Source organism: Mauremys reevesii, linkage group 7 (assembly GCF_016161935.1).
Source record: "Mauremys reevesii isolate NIE-2019 linkage group 7, ASM1616193v1, whole genome shotgun sequence".
Taxonomy (NCBI): domain Eukaryota; kingdom Metazoa; phylum Chordata; order Testudines; family Geoemydidae; genus Mauremys; species Mauremys reevesii.
Genome location: NC_052629.1, coordinates 125,228,387 through 125,248,865, shown reverse-complemented (window position 1 = coordinate 125,248,865; position 20,479 = coordinate 125,228,387). Strand labels below are relative to the sequence as shown.

General features: G+C 44.4%; 1 protein-coding gene across 15 annotated transcripts in view; it reads right to left on the bottom strand.

Annotated features, from left to right (window-relative positions):
- The window catches only part of IHO1 (interactor of HORMAD1 1), a 79,967-nt gene that overhangs the window by 23,818 nt on the left and 35,670 nt on the right, over positions 1–20,479 (bottom strand). For 8 of the 15 annotated variants that reach the window (XM_039482281.1, XM_039482282.1, XM_039482283.1 and 5 more), the window contains 2 exons: positions 11,185–11,253; positions 1,500–1,674 (listed from right to left, as the gene is read on the bottom strand). In XM_039482281.1, the coding sequence (XP_039338215.1) occupies positions 1,500–1,674; positions 11,185–11,240 (231 nt within the window). In that variant the 5' untranslated portion in view covers positions 11,241–11,253. The remainder of the gene's footprint in view (positions 1–1,499; positions 1,675–11,184; positions 11,254–20,479) is intronic. The other 7 variants (XM_039482286.1, XM_039482290.1, XM_039482291.1 and 4 more) reach the window with 1 other exon arrangement.

Here is a 20,479-nt window from a genome sequence, read left to right as displayed (position 1 = left end):
GAGCCGGAGTGGGGAAGTGCTGCTGCTTCCAGGAGCTTTGCAGAATGAGACAAGACTCCGACCGCACTCCCCTGCTAGAGCGTCGGAGCGGTGCAAGCCCCAGACCCCGCTTCCCGGTGGGAGCTTGAGGGCTAGATTAAAACATCTGGAGGGCTGGATGTTTCCCCTGGGCCGCAGTTTGCCCACCTCTGCCCTAAACTCTGTTTGCCAGAAGCTGGGAATGAGCGACAGGGAATAGATCACTTGATGATCACCTGTTCATTCCCCCGGGGCACCTGGCATGGGCCACTGTTGGCAGACAAGATACTGGGCTAGATGGCTCTTTGGTCAGACCCAGTCTGGCCATTCTTATATTCTTATGTACCTGCCTAGGTTCCACTGTCCACGGTGCCAGCTTCTGTGGTGCCAAAGCAAAGGAGTGCTTTGAATAAGACTGCACTCTGCCCTTAACCTCATGCCTAGCAGACTTAGATACTGGGGATCTTCCCCTCTTGGCAGTCGGTTTCTTTCTTAGGCACTCTGGATGGTGAGTGGTGTTGAGATTCAGGCACAGTAGGAGGCGCACTCCTTACTGATCCTGCAGCACTTGGTGCTGAGTCTCACCAACCTGGCTCAGATGGAGGTCACAAGGCCACCTCCATGAGTAGAAACTTTAGCCTGGCTTCATGATCTCTCTTTGTGTGAGACTTAAAGTCCCTGCAAGTTTGGCAATGCTTCCCTAGATGAGCTTCCCCAAGGCACTTTAAGTAACTTGAGTGGGGGTCGCCCACGGGCATAGCCTTATTGCAGGAAATTCAGGGCTTGAAGCCCTGTGACCAAGACTTCCCTCGGCACTAGGAATCGACGGAAACCCTCAGGTGGGGTAACACCTAACTAACTATACTGAAACACTGATACCTGTAATAACACAGTTCCAGCATCTTCCAGTTGCCAGATGCTGCCTGGGACTGGACAACAGGAGATGGATCAATTGATAATTGCCCTGTTCTGTTCATTCTCTTTGAAGCATCTGGGATGGGCCACTGTTGGCAGACAAGATACTGTCTGACCCATATGGCCATTCTTATGTTCTTACTAAACTATTTACAATACAATACATGAGTACCCCGTCTATTGAGAGCACTTGAAAGGAAGATGAACAGTTGCAGTTCCCCCTCAGTTCCTCCTTATCACCCAGCGACTGCCATGGGTAAGGAGGAACTGAGGGGGCTCGGGATCAGCTGAGCCCTTTATACTGGTGCCACTGGTGCATGGCAGCAAAGGGTGGTCAAGCTGCCCTGACAGGTACCACTGAGGGGAAAATTTCCAGCGACTGTGTATGCTGACACCAAGAGTGGAATGCACATGTGCAATCACTTGAACAAGAAACTGTACAAACATTTAGGATGATATGAGCCCTACCCCAAAGAGCTTACAGTCTTTTGAATTAATTTTGAATTGTTAATACTTCCCCACAGGTAGTACAATGCTAGCTGAGAAATTCCAAGAGTCAGACTCACATCCTGAGAGTTCTGCTGGGAGCTTTTTTGTTGTCTTGACTGTGCACTGCATTCCAGGGGCACTGGTGCTGACTGTGAGTTCTCTGGACAGAACTGGGAACCAAAGAGGAACTGAGAGTCACTGAGGCTGGAATAATCACTAGGAGCACTGCTCCGACAGGATGATTTATTAGTCCTGAAATAATGTAGAGCAGAAAGGGAATGAACCTCAAGTAAAAATCATGACTAAGTAATGAAATAGCAAACTATTTTAGATAATACTGTAAGTCAGTTAACCTTCAGACTTTGTGTTACAGAAAGGAAGGAAGGATGGTTCTGTAGTTAGGGCACTTGCATGGGACTTGAGAGACCCAAGTACAATTTCCTGCCCTGCCACAGACTTCCTTTGTGACCCTGGGCAAGTCATTTAGCCTCTCTGTGCCTTGATTGTGTTCCATCTGTAAAATGGAAATAACAGCAAAGAGTCCTGTGACACCTTATAGACTAACAGATGTATTGGAGCATGAGCTTTCATGGGTGAATACCCACTTCGTTGGATGCATGCGACGAAGTGGGTATTCACCCACGAAAGCTCATGCTCCAATAAGTCTGTTAGTCTATAAGGTGCCACAGGACTCTTTGCTGCTCTTACAGATCCAGACTAACACGGCTACCCCTCTGATACATGGAAATAACAGTAATACTCTATCTCATAAGGAGTGTTGCAAGAATAAATACATAAAAAAACGGGAGGCAGAGTCTATGGTAATGATATCATACATAAATCGAGATTAGCATGCATAAGAACAACATCATACTGTATGGCTCTCCAACATTTTCATTCTGCAGTCCACTTCAGAAAATAGCCACTCAGGGTAACACCTGTTCTACCAACCATCCAATCCTGTATTATTGGTTATTAAACACATCCTAATGGACTACTGTCAGTCCGGGGCCTACAAACCAGTTTGAGAGTCACTCTCTTGTTTCCTGCTAAAAGCTGACACACATTAATTGTTTACATTTACCCTGAATGAAGGATGGCTCTTATGCCCACCAGCTTCACAGATACTTTACCCAACACCCAGCATAACAAAAGCATAATTCCATAGTCCCACACATTCTCCAGAAAACCTCATTCAGCCTCAAGTTGTGGACACTGATGCTATAAAGGTGCCACATAAGTACCTGGACAAATAGACTTTTCCACACCTCCCTTTCCTTGGTCTTGCAATGGGGACACCCTTTTCAGGGGAATCCCCGAGGCAACCACTGGTTAGGGAAACACTGTCAGTGAGGTTTCAAGGGAAGCACCTTGCCAGGGAGTGGGAAGGAGCTGCTAAGAACACAAGGCTGGCATGAAGGGACAGGGCCTCCACACAGATGGAATTGGCCTCTTGTTGTTCTCCTATGGGAATTACAGGGTTTGAAGGTGGTTCCTGAAGGCTGCTTCCATGGGGAGCGACAGACCCTGTTCTACATTTCTGATGGAAAATTTTAAGAAAAATCTCCACAAGGAGAATCTTGAAATTTCCTTCTCCTTTTCTCACTCCTGTAGATTTTCCTGCAGGCAAGGCTAGATAGGTGGGGGACAAGTGGGCTATTTCAGACAGCATTAAATATTACATAGTTAGATCAGATGCAATCAGGGCCAAAACTCCACTATAGCTAGTCCCAAGCCTGATTGAAAGAGGAGGAGTGTTGGAAGCCGGCCGTAAAACTTTGCCAAAGAAACCCAAAAAATGAGTTCTTTATGCACCCTCTATGAAAACTAGGGCATTCTTCAGAAACGAAGTAAAGCATCCTCATCTGAGTGCGACTGCATCTTTCTGGACAGATGCAGTCAAAGAAGAAAGTCCAGAAAATAGGAATATAGGGACATTAACTGGAGAAAGTGCAGAACTGGCTTAGATGTTGATGAAAAGGAAAATACAGATTGCCTGCATCCAAGAATCCACATGGAAGGTAGCAAAGGCAAGAGACAAAGAGCAGGCTATAAGCTACTATACTGTGATACTCTGAATAAGAGAAATTGAGTTGGTCTAGTTTTACACAAAGTGATGTGGGAATGTGTAGTGGTTGTGGATAAAGCAAGTGACAGGATAATTTTGGTGAAAATGGCCCCCTAACTATTATATGTGCATAAGAATCCCAAGTGGGATGTAATGAACAAGAAAAAGAGGATTTCTGGGGAGAAATGGACACCATTGTACAGAATGTGAGAAAGAAAGAATCATAATTGGAGCCAACCTTAATGGTCACATGAGGAAAGATGACAAATACTTCCGGATAAACCAAGCTGAGCTGAAGAACATCAGAAACTGAAGGGTCATACCAGTGGAAAGTTATGCAACTCAACATAGAATGCTGGTTCTTGACGGTGGATACATATTCTACATAGGAAAAAAACCATCCAAAGCAGTAGAGAAAACCTAGTGGTAAAAGCGCAATGAAGTTAGCAAGGAGATTACAACAGAATTGTTGCAGAAAAACTCTTTAGAAGGATTAAGAGACGTTACAAATCAATGACAGAATCATATTGCAAGCAAAATTCAAGAATGTGCAACGAACCTGCTTGGTAAAAAATAAAAACAAAAAAAAACCAGAGCCTTTTCCCCCAGTGAGATCTGGTGGTGGAATGAGAAAGTACGAGAGGCTGGGAAGGAAAAGACAAGGTGTTTTAAACTTCGGCACTCAACACTCCAACAGCAGTATTTTCAAGACTGTAAAAAGAGCCAAAAAGCTAGAGGTGGAAGCCACTAAGGCTAAAGCTACGGAAGGCTTTTATGCCTCTCTTAAAATGAAGGACAATAAAGAAATAGACAGACTGGCAAAGACCCATGATAAGAGAACTAATGACATTGATCTCACCAAAGTCACTAAAGATTAAAGTGGAAATACGTTAATCAATGAGATCCAGATTAAGGAAAGATGGAGAAATTATTTTGAAAGATTTATGAATGAAGGGAATCCAAGAGAACCATGCTGTAGGATAAAACCAAACCAGGGTCTGGTGGCACCTGTTCTAGAAGTTGCAGAAGCATTGGGCAATGTGAAAAATAAAAAACCTCTTGGCCTTGATGGCACACCAGCAGAAATATGAAAGTGCCTGGGGCATGTAGGCATGACTATATTGACACAACTCTTTAATTTCACCATGAGGACTGAGAAGATGCCTGATACCTGGAAAAAGAATACATTAGTACCAATCTTTAAGAGAAAAGGAGGCATAGAAAAAGAATGTAGTAACTCCCATGGCATTAAACTCATGAGCCACGTGATGAAGATATGAGAAAAAGTTATTGATAAGAGTAAGAGACTACGAAGAGAAGTAAAGGTCAGTGACAATCAGTTTGTATTTGTGACAGACAAGTCAATAATGGATGCAATCCATAATGGATGCAATAGCTTGTACACAAACATAAATAAAAGAAGAAAATCCTGCACATAGTATTCATCAAAGTTGAGAAGGCTTATGACCATGTTCTGAGAGCAGTCATCTGGCTTATATGGGAAGGAAAGTGATCGCTGAAGACTATGTCAGACTTGTCCAGGACATATTTGAGGGTGTTGTTACCACAGTTAGAAGCCCATGCAGAGAAACTGAACAGTTTCTAGTAAGAGTCGGAACACGGCAAGGGTCAGCACTAAGCTCCTTTTTGTTCACATGCTCAATACACTTACAGAAAACATCCAGAGAGTGACACCCTGGTGCATGCTTTTTGCAGATGATGTAGTGCTCCTGGGGGATAGCAAAGAGGAAGTGAAAGAAGATTTAAAGAGATGAAGGTGTATACTTGAATGAAATGGCAAGAAAATCATCAGAAATAAAACTGTAGATTCCAATGATACCTTGCAGGAAGACAAAGAGACTAACTCTGGGGGGCCATGCACTACCAAAGGTAGAGAAGTTCAGTTACCGAGGTTTGATAGGGCAGAATAGTGGTGAACTCGATGACTAAAATATAAGCAGAACAGAAAAGACATGGCCTAAATGGAGAGAAGTGAGTGATGTGACCTGCAACAGGTATTCTCCTATCAACTTGAGAAGTGAGATCTACAAGAGAATTAGGCACGTCCTTTTGGATGGCTCCGAATGCTGGGCACCGAGGAAGAGACAGGAGCAGATTTTGAACACAATGGAAATAGAAATGTTAAGACTGATGCTTGGAGCTATAAGGATGGATGATGTTGGGAACAAATGAATTAGGGGAAGTGTTAAGGTGGCACCAATTATAGAAAAACTGATGGAATCTGATGGCTTGGGCATGTGAGAAGGAGACTGAAAGAATATATAGGAAACTGGGTGTCACAATTAGAAATGGAGGGCAAGAGAAGCTTTGGAAAATCCAAAACTAGATGGATGGATGTTACACAAAAGGATTTGATTAGTTGAGGAGTTTCTGAGGATTACTTGCTTCAGAACAGACTGGAATGGAGAAGGACTAGGTAACTAAGGCTAGAAGAAAAGTAGTAATTTCTTCAGCTTGACATTGTTCCTGTGCAAAATGACAGGCCTGTAATTGCCCAGGTCTTCCCATTTACCCTTTATAAATATTGGCACAGCGTTAGCTTTCTTTCAGTCATCTGGAACTTCCCCAGTGTTCCCCGACTTACTGAAAAACAACATTAACAGCCCCAAGAGACCCTCAGCCAGCTCTTTGAAAATTCTCAGATGCAAGTTATCTGGATCTGCTGATTTAAAAAAGTCTAACTTTTAGTAGCTGCTGTTTAACATCCTCCTGAAATACTAGTGGAATGGACACCATCTGCTCAAGAAACTCCCTGCTATAGCATGGGAACACATCTACACAGACACACCCCTAGAGCCCCAACCAGGGGTATTCTATCTGCTATCCAAGCTCCATAAACCTGGAAATCCTGGACATCCCATCATCTCAGGCATTGGCACGCTTACAGCAGGATTATCTGGCTATTGGACTCTCTCCTCAGATCCTACGCTATCTTCAAGACATTACCGACTTCCTGAGGAAACTACAATCCATTGGTGATCTTCCTGAAAACACCATCCTGGCCACTATGGATGTAGAAGCTCTTTACACCAATATTCCACACGAGGATGGACTACAAGCTATCAGGAACAGTATCCCTGATGAGGCCACGGCACACCTGGTGGCTGAGCTTTGTGACTTTGTTCTCACCCACAACCATTTCAGATTTGGGGACAACTTATACCTTCAAGGCAGCAGCACTGCTATGGGTCCCCGCATGGCCCCACAGTATGCCAACATTTTTATTGCTGACTTAGAACAATGCTTCCTCAGCTCTCGTCCCCTAGCGCCCATCCTTTACTTGTGCTACACTGATGACATCTTCATCATCTGGACCCACAAGAAGGAGGCCCTTGAAGAATTCCACCTGGATTTCAACAATTTCCACCTCACCATCAACCTCAGCCTGGACCAGTCCACACAAGAGATCCACTTCCTGGACACTACTGTGCAAATAAGTGATGGTCACATAAACACCACCCTATACCGGAAACCAACTGACCGCTATAGTTACCTACATACCTCCAGCTTTCATCCGGACCACATCACATGATCCATTGTCTATAGCCAAGCCTTAAAATACAACCACATTTGCTCCAATCCCTCAGACAGAGACAAACACCTACAAGATCTTTATCAAGCATTCTTAAAACTACAATACCCACCTGGGGAAGTGAGGAAACAGACTGACAGAGTGAGATAGGTACCCAGAAGTCACCTACTACAGGACAGGCCCAACAAGGAAAATAACAGAACACCACTAGCCATCATGTACAGCCCCCAGCTAAAACCTCTCTAGCACATCATCAACAATCTACAAGACTTTGGGAGGCAAGCCAGTCCTCACTTTCAGACAGCCCCTTAACCTGAAGTAAATACTCTCCTGCAACTACACACCACACCACAGAAACACTAACCCAGGAACCAATCCCTGTAACAAACCCAGTTGTCTACTTTGTCCCCATATCTACTCTAGCAACCCAACCACATCAGCCACACCATCAGGGGCTCATTCACCGGCACATCTACTAATGTGATATATGCCATCATGTGCCAGCAATGCCCCTCTGCCATGTACATTGGCCAAACCAGACAGTCTCTACTCGGGGAGGGACAGCTCAGTGGTTTGAGCCTTGGCCTGCTAAACCCAGGGTTGTGAGCTCAATCCTTGAGGAGGCCACTTAGGGATCTGGGGCAAAAATCTGTCTGGGGATTGGTCCTGCTTTGAGCAGGGGGTTGGACTAGATGACCTCATGAGGTCCCTTCCCAGTGGCGGCTCTAGGTATTTTGCCACCCCAAGCACGGCAGGCAGGCAGCCTTCGGCGGCTTGCCTGCGGGAGGTCCCCGGTCCCGCGGATTCGGTGGCAGCCCGCGGGAGGTCCACCGAAGCCGCAGGACCAGCGGACCCTCCGCGGGCATGCTGCCGAAGGCAACCTGCCTGCCGCCCTCGCAGCGACCAGCACAGCGCCCCCCATGGCTTGCTGTCCCAAGCACGCGCTCGGCGTGCTGGTGCCTGGAGCCACCCCTGTCCCTTCCAACCTTGATATTCTATGAAAAAGTATAAATGGACACAAATCAGACATCAGGAATGGTAACACAAAAGCCAGTAGGATAACACTTCAATCTCCCTGGACATTCAATAACAGATTTAAAAGTAGCCACCCTGCAACAAAAAAACTTCAAAGAGAAACTGCAGAGCTACAATTCATTTGCAAACTTAACACCATTAATTTGGGCTTGAACAGGGACTGGGAGTGGCTGGCTCACTACAAAAGCAATTTTTCCTCTCTTGGTATTGACACCTCCTCATCAATTATTGGGAGTGGACCACATCCACCCTGACTGAATTGGCCTTGTCCAACACTGGTTCTCCACTTGTAAGGTAACTCCCATCTCTTCATGTGCTAGTATATTTATGCCTGTATCTGTAATTTTCACTCCATGCATCTGAAGAAGTGGGTTTTTTATGCACAAAAGCTTATGCCCAAATAAATCTGTTAGTCTTTAAGGTGCCACTGGACTCTTCATTTTTGTGGATACAGATTAACATGGCTACCCCTTCTGATAGTGGAATGGAAAGTTCATCATTATCATATGATATGATTATATCATCTGGCTTTTTCTCAAATACAGAGCCCAAGTATTTATTGAACACTTCTGCCTCATTGACAATTCTACCAATTCCATCTAGTAATGGATTAATACCATTATTAGTATTCATTTTGTTCCTAATATATTTAAACTCTTATGGTCCTTAACTTTGCTGACCACTGATTTTTAACTTGTAAGAAATTGAGAAGGAAAGCAAAAGGATACAATTCAGAGCTTCCAATTTCTACCAACTTCCCTTTTCTTCTTTCTGTGTGCGTGTATAAGATGTTTTCCCTTTTCCTCTAAGACAGGTTGGTTGGGTTTTTAAACCAGCACAGCCTTTCTTGACTGTGGATTTTTGAGCATCTAGTAAAATATTCTTAAATGAGTCTCAATCATTCACATTTTTCTGTTCAACTTCTCTCTGCCAACTCATCTGGCTCATAATTGCTTTCAGTTTTGTAAAAACTGGCTCTTCACGAGCACGCCATATATATTTTATTTGTTTAGGCTTTACTCTGCTTGCATACAATAAATATAACGAACAGTGCTTAATCTGTAATGAAAGAGGTTCCAGGACTCAAGCAACTAGGTGCCAGGCCTCAAGCAATTTATTTTCATAACTCATGTGGTGGTGTGGTCACCAGATAGAGTGACCAGATGTCCCGATTTTATAGGGACAGTCCCAATTTTTGGGTCTTTCTTATATAGGCTCCTGTTATCCCCCCACTCCCGTCCCAATTTTTCACATTTGCTGTCTTGTCACCCTAAGCCCAGAGATGCCAGGGCAATGAACTGCCGAGCCCAGAGGTGCTGGGGCTGAGCCCTGGCAAAAATTAATCATTGGCATCAAGTCATGATCATTTGCATCAAAGCAACCACTAATTTTTAGTTCTGAAATCAATTCCTCTTTATCTGTCAAGATAAGGTATAATGGAGAGTTCCCCTGTGTTGGATGCAATACTTTTTGCTTTAAGAAATTGTCATGTATTAATTTTAGAAATTCCAAGGATATTTTAGTACTGGCGACATGAAACCTTCAGCACATCACTCAGATTAAAGTCCTTTATACATAGACTTTTTCTTAGTCTTCATTAATTACAGAGGCCTTTGTACTTAATTCCAACAAAATTAATGAGCATTATGAAGGCATTCTACGTCAACTCAATATGCGCCAATAAAATGGAAAATGGATTGAGTAAGCCATTCAGCATCAAGACAGGTGTAAGGCAGGAGTGTGTCCTGTCTTGTTTTTTGTTTATGCCAGTCATCGACTATGGATTAACATGATGCGACAGTGATACCTATGGCCTAAAATGGAACAATTCAACGCTATTTGATCTAGACTTAGCTGATGACATCGCTCTTATCAGTGAAGATGCCAACGGACTACAAAAATGTACAAACCAAGTAAAAGAAGTAATGGAGAAGATAGGTTTGAGATACAATGCAAAGAAATGTAAATTCATGTTAATGGGGACTATAGGGACAGAAATAAAAAATGAAGACGAGAAACTGGAGAAGGTGGACAATTTTACATATCTTGGAAATACCATTAGCCAGGATGGTACCAGTTCGGAGGAAATAAGAAGAAGAATCAGGAAGGCAAACACTGCATTTGGAAGACTCAAAAACAGCTCCCTGAAGACAAAACTGAATGTAAACAAAGCAGCTGTTATTGCCATCACAACATACAGCAGTGAGACATGGCAACTTACCAAGAAAGAGACACAAAAGCTGAATGCATTTCATCACAAATGTCTGAGAAGAATATTGGGAATAACACAGAGAGATAGGAAGATGAATGAAGAAGTCAGAAAAATGACTGGACAAGGCACCCACTCACAAATAATCTATAAAAGAAGACATCAGTGGCTGGGGCATGTGCTGAGAAAAAGAATGCTTACCAAATTCTGCCCTGGAATGGAAGCAAGAAAACACATGAAGAAAGAGAAGAAGACTGCGAATAACATGGAAATGAACAGTTCTGAGCGACATCAAGCACCTCAACATGAAATGGGAAGATTTGGAGAGAAGGACAAATGACAGGCAAGGATGGCTAATGTGGGTAGCCCAATGAGCAGCAAAGCACGGGATGGACTAAGGTCTAAGGTTGTACTTAATATGCTTCAAGATGTAAATAGGACAGAGGAAATCACAGATAAGACATACAAAGCCTCCAATCATTTTATCTGGCAGTAAAACATTTTCTTATGTGTTTTAATGTTTTCTCAAGTAAAATTAGAACACAGTATCAGATCAGTGCTATGGTAAGCACAGCTATTTTAGACTTTTTCATGGAGATCCTCAAATTAAGTAGCTGAAGTCTAAGTTGTACTGATGCATCACACCAAATAACAGTCATACCAGCTCCTTAACTGGAGACCTGCTAATGACCTCAGGAATAAACACACCAGGAAAATTAGGATGTCAGCAGACAATGTTTCCAGTTTATTTGACTTAGTTCTGCAAGCGGCAATTTAAATAACTTTTACTGCAAATTAATGGGAGCAGCTACTCAATCTTTTAGCTAAATACAACCAGTAGGCTATCATGATTATTTGAATATTATAAACATAATAACAAAACCCAAAACCACTTACTTTGAGGCTGTGGGAGTACTGAACATCTCTTTGATATTCCAGACATTAACATTCATTTTTTATTCTTATCTGTTAAAAATGAAGGAAAATACATTAGGATTGTCATCAATTAGCTTAACCTGAAAGTATTTGCTGCATCCAGAGGACACAAATGTTAACAGCTATATCTTTGTAAAACTGGCAATGACACATTACAATAAGCCATTCCCTCTAATTCAGGTTGGTTTGTTGTTTTAAACCAGCACAGCCTTTCTTGACTGTGGATTTTTGGGCATCTAGTAAAATATTCTTAAAGGATTCTCAATTATCAACAGAGCCATAACAAGGAATTTTTGTGCCCGAGGCAAGGGCCGGCTCCAGGATCTTCGGTGGCGGATCCCTGAGTCCCTGTCGGAGGGAAGGACCTGCCGCCAAATTGCCGAAAAATGAAGTGGCAGCGGCAATTCAGTGGCAGGTCCTTCCCTCTGAGAGGGACTCAGGGACCCACCGCCGAAGCGCTGCTGATCGCGGTAGAGCTGCGCCCCTCCACTTTGCGTGCCCGAGGCAAGTGCCTCACTCACCTCGTCCTTGTTACGGCACTGATTATCATTCACATTTTTCTGTTCAAGTTCTCTCTGCCAGCTGATCTGGCTCATAATTGCTTTCAGCTTTGTAAAAACTGGCTCTACAAGAGCACCAAGTATATATTTGTTTAGGCTTTACTCTGTTTGCATACAATAAATGTATTGAGCAGTGCTTCATTCATAGGTGCTGGGGCTAACTGCTGGGGTAAACATAAGCATTCCCTGAATTAAAGTTTATATTCGCCTGCTGTAAAACTTTCAAATTCAACCAACTTGTTGGATATGTTAAACAAGTGTTCAAAGCAAAATTCTGATTTTAGAGCTGCAGCTTCAGCTGGGGTTTTGGAAGCCTCTGCTTATTTGTGTTTTGCCAGACATGGAGCACTGTGTAGATGAAGTCTGTAGGCTAAGGAGCCCTCAGGCTTTCTTGGAAGTTAACAAGCCTTGGGAGTATTTCAAACCAAGTCTCTGCAGATGAATCATGTATGTCAAAAGGCACCACACTATTCCCATACAGTACCGAGCTCTGTGCAGATAACAAGCATATTGTGCTAAGCATCCAAGTTTGTCACCTCTATAAATGAAGATGAAGCAACCCTATTTTCCAATCCATCCCAAACTCAATATGAACCATCATTTTATTGATATTTATCTTATATTAATTTATTTTTAACTTCCCTTCTCAAAATCTCCATCACTGTGGGTTATACCACTATCCTCACTGTTACCCAGGCTTGCAACCTAAGTGTCAGTCAACTCCCTGCTCTCCTATCTCACTTCTATGAAGTCACCAAATCCTGTCAATTCTTTCTCTGCAACATCTTTAAAAATATATATTTCTTTCAATCCTCATGGCTAAAATGCTGGTCAATGCTTTGCTCATCTCCTGCCTTGATTAATGCAATCTCCTCCTCTTGCCTGTCTGCCTGTTCCCTCTGTCCCCTCCACTGTATTCAGAACACCACAGAGAAAATAATCTTCCTCTCAGGGCCCGCTCCAGACCCCAGCGCACCAAGTGCGCACTTGGGGCGGCATTTTGCCGGGAGGGCGGCAGGCGGCTCCGGCGGACCTTCCGCAGTCATGCCTGCGGGAGGTCCACCGGAGCCTCGGGACCAGCGGACCTCCCGCAGGCATGACTGCGGAGGGTCCGCTGGTCCCACGGCTCAGGTGGACCTCCCGCAGGCACGTCTGCAAGAGGTCCCCTGGAGCTGCGGGACCGGCGACCGGCAGCGCGCCCCCTGTGGCATGCCGCCATGCTTGGGGCGGCCAAATTCCTAGAGCCACCCCTGCTTCCTCTCCTGCCATTTAGACCATATCACTCTTTTCTTCAAATATCTACAAACACTTCTAAAGCCACAGAATATATCACCATTTCTATCCCTGCAATATGAACACACTGTGAATCAAGAAGGTCCAAAGAACTGGCCACCCAGTTCTCCATACTACTCAGTGTTATCAGAAACCAGTAATTCTGAGCCCAAAATGAGTTCTTCATCTTGCCCTTGGTTTAGTTATGGGCTGTTATTTTGGATCTTCTGCTCACTTGGGAAACGCTGGGGCAAAGGGTTTTTTGACCCCTTTGCCCCAGTGTTTCCCAAGTGAGCAGAGGGCTCACTGCCTGCTGCCGCTCCCTTGAATCTGTGGGTACGCTCACACTCACGACTATTTCGAATTTTGCATAAACCGTTTTTAAAACAGATTTTATAAAAAAAGTGTGTGTCACACACTACACACATTAAATCGGTGGTGGTGTGTCCACGGTCGAGCCTAGCGATTTTCTGGAGCTTTGCACTGTGGGCTACTCTCGCTCGCTATCCATAGTTCCATAGCTCCCCCCCCCCCCCCCTTGGCCCGGGTTGAGATCCCCCAGTGCTGATGGGGGCAAAATCATTTTCAGGGTGTGGGTTCTGGTTCTCTCCTCCTCCTCTCCCCTCCTCCGGCAGACAACCGTTCTTTGCCTTTTTGCTTTGAGACCCAGTGAGTGCGCAGCACAGCAGCAATGGACAGCAACATACCTCAGCTCCATGTTGGACACCTTCGTGGATGTTTTGCTCGTATATCGCACTCGTGCAGCTGAACCTGAACCAGGTAAGAGGAGGAGCGAGCAGAGCGGCGGATGACGCAGATGAGCGATGGACAGTGATGAGGCGTGGACACAATTATCTCAAACGCCGCGGGCCCTGGAATGATTGGATCCTGATGGCAGAGATTTCCATTGAGCATGATTTTTTTTTTTTGGGGAAAGGGCAGACATGGGGTGGGAGGTGGTTGTGTTGCAGGTGTGGCCTGATTCCAGTTGCTCTTGGCTTTTGCTCGCATGTGAGGCACTTTGCCCCATGGAACTTTGTGCCGCCCCTGCCCCTGAGCCCCCATACAGAAGAGAAGAGAGTGGAGAGAGCCCCTGTGGCGATAAGCAAAGCCAGCTAGCCGCTGAGCAGCAGACAGCTACCAACAGGTCAAAATCAATTTGGAATCTACTGTGGGGGCTGCTGGGTGCTGTGAGTAAGCAAAGCAATGCTGCTGCTGCTGCTGTTGTGACTCTGGAAACTGTGGTGGTGGAGGCTATTGGCTTGGCTGCAATGGGATGGGGGGGGCTGATGATGGAACCTATATCCTATCTTGGCACCGCAGCACACAGGCACCCCCAGCGTAGGGCGCACAGGGTACTTTTTTCAATGGTGCTGCAAGCAATGGTGGGGGAGGGGACGAATTTCAACATCCACGTGGATGGGATGGGGGGGGATCATGATGCATGATGTGTCAGGAAGCACTACTCTTTCAGCGCAGCAGCTGCAGCAGTACTTCACTTAAGGAGAGATTGAAACAGACAGGGAGGGATGTTGAAATGTCTGTTATCCTGGGGACGGGACCCACCCTGCCCTGCCTGCCATCATGAATGAAGCCAGGCAACAGGCAGCCTGGACAGGGGAGGATCTGTTCAATTACAGGCTGAGCAAGTGCAGCATGGGAATGTGGGTGCGTTTGGCCAAAGGCGGCGGGCGGCTGGCTAGCATCGCTCAGACCTCTCTCAAACTCCCAATGTCCCCAATGTCTGCTGTCTGTATGCTGCTTGCTGTATGTGAGAATAAGGGGGAGACCTTGGGAGACCTTTCTGGGGGGAGGTGGAGCTGGAGGTGGGGGGATGGCGCTGATTACACGCAGCCAGACACCAGGGAGACCAGAAGCCAGGACAGAAGAAGAGCAGCGCATCAGAAAAGCTTCATCAACATCTGTGTGAGGCCAGGAGTGTGTGCTTGGTTTGTGTGTGAACATTGACCCAGTCCCAACTCCCAGTCCCCTTCCCTTACAGCCCCCCAACTCCCCTCTCAGTCCCCTCAACTTAACTAAATTTTTTACTTTATTTAATAATTTTAAAAGGATTAAAAAAGTATTTTTTTTAGGAGGAAAGGGAGAGAGGAGAGGAAGGGAAAAAAGGAGGAGGAAAGAAAAAAAAGAGGAGGAAAGGAAAATGGGGTGGGGCGGGGTGGTGGGTGGGAGTGGGCGGGCACGGGGTGGGAGGGGCTGGGTGAGGGTGAGGAGGGGGGTGAGGGCAGGGTGGGGGGGGGAGGGGGCAGGGCAGGGGGGGTGAGGGTGATCCTGCTGCTGCTCCTGTTCCTGCTGGCACGCTGCGCTGATCCAGCAGCCGCACCCGAGCCCAGCAGCCCAGAGTTTTCTGCACGCGCTGATCTTCCCTGTGCCACCCGCTGATTTTGCTGCCGGTCCTGCTGGTGCCGCTGCTCCCTCTCTCCTTCCTTCCCTCCCCTCCTCCCCTCCATCCTCTCCTCTCCTCCACTGGTCCTTTCCTGTAATTTGAAATCCTTCCTCTTCCTCTTTCCTTTCCTCTTTCATTCCGTATAACTTACTCTCATTCTCTCTTCATCTCTTTTCCTTCTTTTTTTCTTTGTTCCGCCCTTCTCCTTGGGAGCCTTTTGGGATGGAGGAGGGATTTTGCTGCATGGAGGAGGGCAATGAGGGAGATAAATACATTTAGAATGATATTTTTTACAGAACAATGGTTATACTCTTCACCTTACAAAGCATCATTTTACAGTTACATAGTTTTCATCTTTTTTCTTATTTTTTGACTTCTTGCATCTACATATCTACTGCTCACACACACACATCAGGACAGAGCATGGCTCACAGCATGGAGCAGCATGCGCCAAGTGATTCAGTGATTTACCCCCCCCTCCCAGCCCCCAACCCTTCCCTACGCTAGCCTAATCTGTCGCCCCCTCCCCACCCCCCCCCAACCCCCCCCCACCCCTTGCTTGTCCGGCTGCCACTCCCCCCTGCCTTTGAGCCAACACCCAAGACCCCCCCCATCCCTCCCCTCGCCCCCTGCCCCCGAGCAACATTTTTTTTTTTTTGCTGCTGCATTGCCACCTGCCAAAAAGAAAACCCCCCTTTTAAAAACCTTAGATTTTTAACCATACCATTAAATCACCAGGTTTTCACTTTGCTATAACAGAACAGAATAAGATAAGGATGCTTGCTGAACCATGCTTCAGGAATGCCAGCAGTTGATACCCGATTGCCACGCAATTTGCCCTGACTTGATTGCCACATGCATGGCATGGTAAAGCATGGCAATGCCTCCTACCACAGGGCAGCCCACAGGCCTTCTCTTGCCTGAAGGCCTGCGCTGAGTCTACAGGAGCTCTTTCCATCCCCTCTTCAGATTTCTGTCCTAAAGGACTTTTCTAACAAACTGACAAAAGGAACTATACTGTCCTCGAATGTTCAACAAACAAATCAATCAAAATCAATCAAAAAAATAAAATAAAAAAAAGGCTTGCTTAAAAACACTGTTTGCTATTTGCAATTGCTCTTCAGGGCTCTCCTTTCAGGGGCTCACTTGCTTGCGTGGGAAAGGTGGCTGGGCTCTAAAAGGGTGCTGCTGCTGGGGGTCCTGAGTGCTGGGGGGTGGTCTGCGAGGTGCTGCTCTTCTTCTTCTCTTCCTCTTCTTCTTCTTTCTCTTCATCTTCCCCTGTCTCATATCTCTCAGACATGGCAGAATTCCTCCACCCATCTCGAATTCAGCCAGGTGGGGTAAATGCATGCAGCTCAGCATGCCAGGTGCCATGCAGCTGGCATGTTTGACCTGCCGTTTTTGTCTGCTTGCTTCTGTTGCTTCTTTGGCTTTTCTTCTTTGGCTGCTTGGCTTTTTTGCTTGCTGTGGCCTTTCCATGCTTTGCTTCTTTACTTTTTTGTTGTAGCCTTCTTTTCAAATACTTTTTTTAATTTGGCCTTTCTCTTTTTTTCTTTCCAGCTTTTCAGATCCATTCTCTCTTCCCATATTTCAGATCCATTGTTTTTTGTTCTGAGCTTTGCGCCCATTGCTGGCTCAGTGAGATGTCATTGCTGTGTCGATGATCTGATGAGTCTGAGCGTGTTGTGATGATTCCTGAGCTGGCTTTCTCAGAGCATGAATTGAAATCGCTGTGCTTGAGGAAGCAGTGGTCCAATGTGCCGGTGCTTTCCGAGCTGAGTTGAGAAGGCTGTCCAGTGGTCAGTGCAGAGCACACTCCCTCGTCCATCAGGGTGCACTTGCCACCAGAACTCTCCCCGAGGCCAGCCAAGATAATGATATTTAAGAAGCTCCCCTCTCTCGATGTTATAAACTCGATTTAAGAACCATTAAAAAGAAATATTAAAATCTCTAGTGTGGGTGGTTAAGAGCCTAAAAAATTTATATATTCCTGTATCTGACTCTGCTAAATGTAGTGTGCTTGAAGACGATGTTTAGGTTGGTTACTGTCAGCAAGGCAGTACTTAAGATAGTGTGGCCCTATTCTATTGAGAGCTTTGTAAATTAATACCAGAACCAGGAAGCAGATCTAGCACCGGGTAGAGAACCAGTGCAAGCTGCAGCACAGGCATTATTTTTCTCTTTTGACTTTCCCTACTTAAGGAGCTAGGAGACCAATCCTCAGAAGAGGAGTAAATGATTCTGATTTCACTTCTGTGTGAACCTGGATTAACTCTGTTAATGTAAATGGAAGTACACGTGTCAGTGAGATCAGAATCTGGCATAAGTACCCCACTTTATGTATTGTATTTACATCAGGCAGCAGAGATCTTTAAATGTTTCTGTATGGCATTTTTTTTTGTTTATTTGTGTCTCTATATCATTTTAAAGAGACAGTATACCACAAAAAAGGTAATTTGCTGACTTTTAATTTATATGCAGGCTATCAGAGAGCTAGGTTACGTGACAGCTGATTTTGTAATACTGAGGTACCTTCAGGCTGGATTAAGATACAGGTTTTTGAGAACTATTTTATGTATAAAGACTATGCCATTAACATCACCTGTATTTGTGAAGCCCAGTATATGAATGAGTTAATATAGTTAACTTGGTAGATGTGTTTGAATTGCACAAATGATCACGATTAAAACTAGCTAAATATTTTAAAATAAATATATCCAACTATTTGCTCAAACAAAGAACTGAGTGTGTGTCAGCTGTGTAATCTCCCCTTTGCATTTGCTTTTTGTGAACATTCTAGTGCAGGGGTTGGCAACGTTTCAGAAGTGGTGTGCCGAGTCTTCATTTATTCACTCTAATTTAAGGTTTCGCGTGCCAGTCATACATTTTAACATTTTAGAAGGTCTCTTTCTCTAAGTCTATAATATATAACTAAACTATTGTTGTATGTAAAGTAAATAATGTTTTTAAAATGTTTAAGAGACTTCATTTAAAATTAAATTAAAATGCAGAGCCCCCCGGACAGGTGACCAGGACCCGGGCAGTGTGAGTGCCGCTGAAAATCAGCTTGTGTGCCGCCTTCGGCACCCGTGCCATAGGTTGCCTACCTCTGTTCTAGTGAATGAGTCACTGACTGGAATGTTCACTAATAGGCTCTAACAATTCACAGTTTTTTAAAATATTAAGAATTGCCGAATGAAATCCTCTGGCCAGTTCATATAGGAGATCAGACTATATGATCATACTGGTCTTTTCTGTCCATGAAAATCTATGAATTTATTAAGAGAACATTTGCAAAATGTTATTTTTAGTTTTAAAAAAAGGTCACAAGTTTTAAACTAGCACTGATTGGGAAATGACTCCCCCCTCTGCTCCCCCAGCCATGAAAGTTTCACAAAAGCAAAATATTTTGTTTTCTTCTGTACTGTTAAATTTTAATTGAAATCCCCAAGCCCCAAATTGCTTTGTTTTTGAGCAACCCAAGTTTATTGCTTATTTGACAAAACCAAATAAAGAAAACCCCACAATTTTTCTCACTAAAATTTTCATTGTCAGAAAGCCATTTTCCACTGAAAAATGTTTTGAAAGAAAAATTTCAGTCAGCTCTCTAATGGACACCTGATTCTGTGTCCAATAAAAACTAATCAACACCTCACATATAGAGTATCTGGGGAAAAAACTGCTTACAGTCTATGGATCATAAATTATTCACAGAATATTCAGAGAATAATTTTGAATAATGAATACATTTGAGGAGCTGGTTGCATACAATTCACAAATAGAACAAAGGATAGATTCATTGAATAAATTACTGCTACAAATTATTTGCTCAGCTTTACTCAAGACATTGACCTTCTCATGGAATTTATGGGAATAATAAAACTAGGTTTTCAGCTGCACAATTTAAAATTGGCTTTGTGCCCTTAGATTACATGGACCGAAAAAGCTTATCACTTCTCCTGAAGCATTCATGTATTTACTATATTAGTTGAAAAAAAATTGTACTAAGAGTAGTATTGAGTACAGAATTATTTGCATCTCTTTACTGGATCATGACCCATTACAATGTTGCAAGAGTGCATGCCAACATCCTGGAGAATACATGATTAATTTGCTAGGTCAGTTAAAGCAGAATCACTCAAACTGACATTCTCTACATCTCTCTTTTACCCTGCTTCCAACTGGAAAGAGGAGAATATTGCCTAACAGTGTCTCTAGAAAGCACAATACCTTAATTAGAAAATGTACAAAGAACCATTCTAAAATCTTGTAAGAATACTGTGGCAAAGTGGCTACAACACCCCTGGTCCTGACTGTGGCACTGCAGCCACTTTACCCTCAGTTTCCCCCACCTTCTTTTGGTCTACTTCAGCCATAAGAATGTCGTGGCCCTCCAGCCAGACCACTTTATGTGACCAGCCACTTCCAGGGACACAGAGTCCTTATCAAAGTCCAACAAAAATATATAGATACACAAATCAAACCTAAAGGCCAGCTGGCTTCAGCAAGCCGTCACCTCACCACAGATGTGCCCCTGTTGTGGCTCCCTGCTTCAATCAATCCCTCAATCCAGGGCCGGGCTCAATTCTCCCCTTACTCAGGGTTTCCAGGAGGCTACAGCTCATCAAGGTCCCCCATCTTAATCAGGCTTCCAGCTTGTCCCTGGAGAAGACTATCTGGTCTTTTTCCCCTCTCAGCCTTTTCCAGCTGCTTCCCAGAGAGAAGGCACTTCTCCCCTTCTCTTCTCTGATTCTGTTCCTTGACATTCCTGGTTTCCCTACTCTCCCTTCCCAGAGAATAACTATAGAATTTCTCCACATCCCCCCTCCGCTGACTTTCTTCTTCTTCTTCCTCTTCTTGTATTTTATGGCATAGCAAACTCACATTCCAAGTCTATAAATCACCAGCTGCTGGATTTCATGATATATATATAGTTACAGTCTCTCTCTTTGCCCAATATTTTTTAATTAACATTGCTTTCTTAATGGTCCCTCATTTTTGTGATGCTCTTTCTAGATAT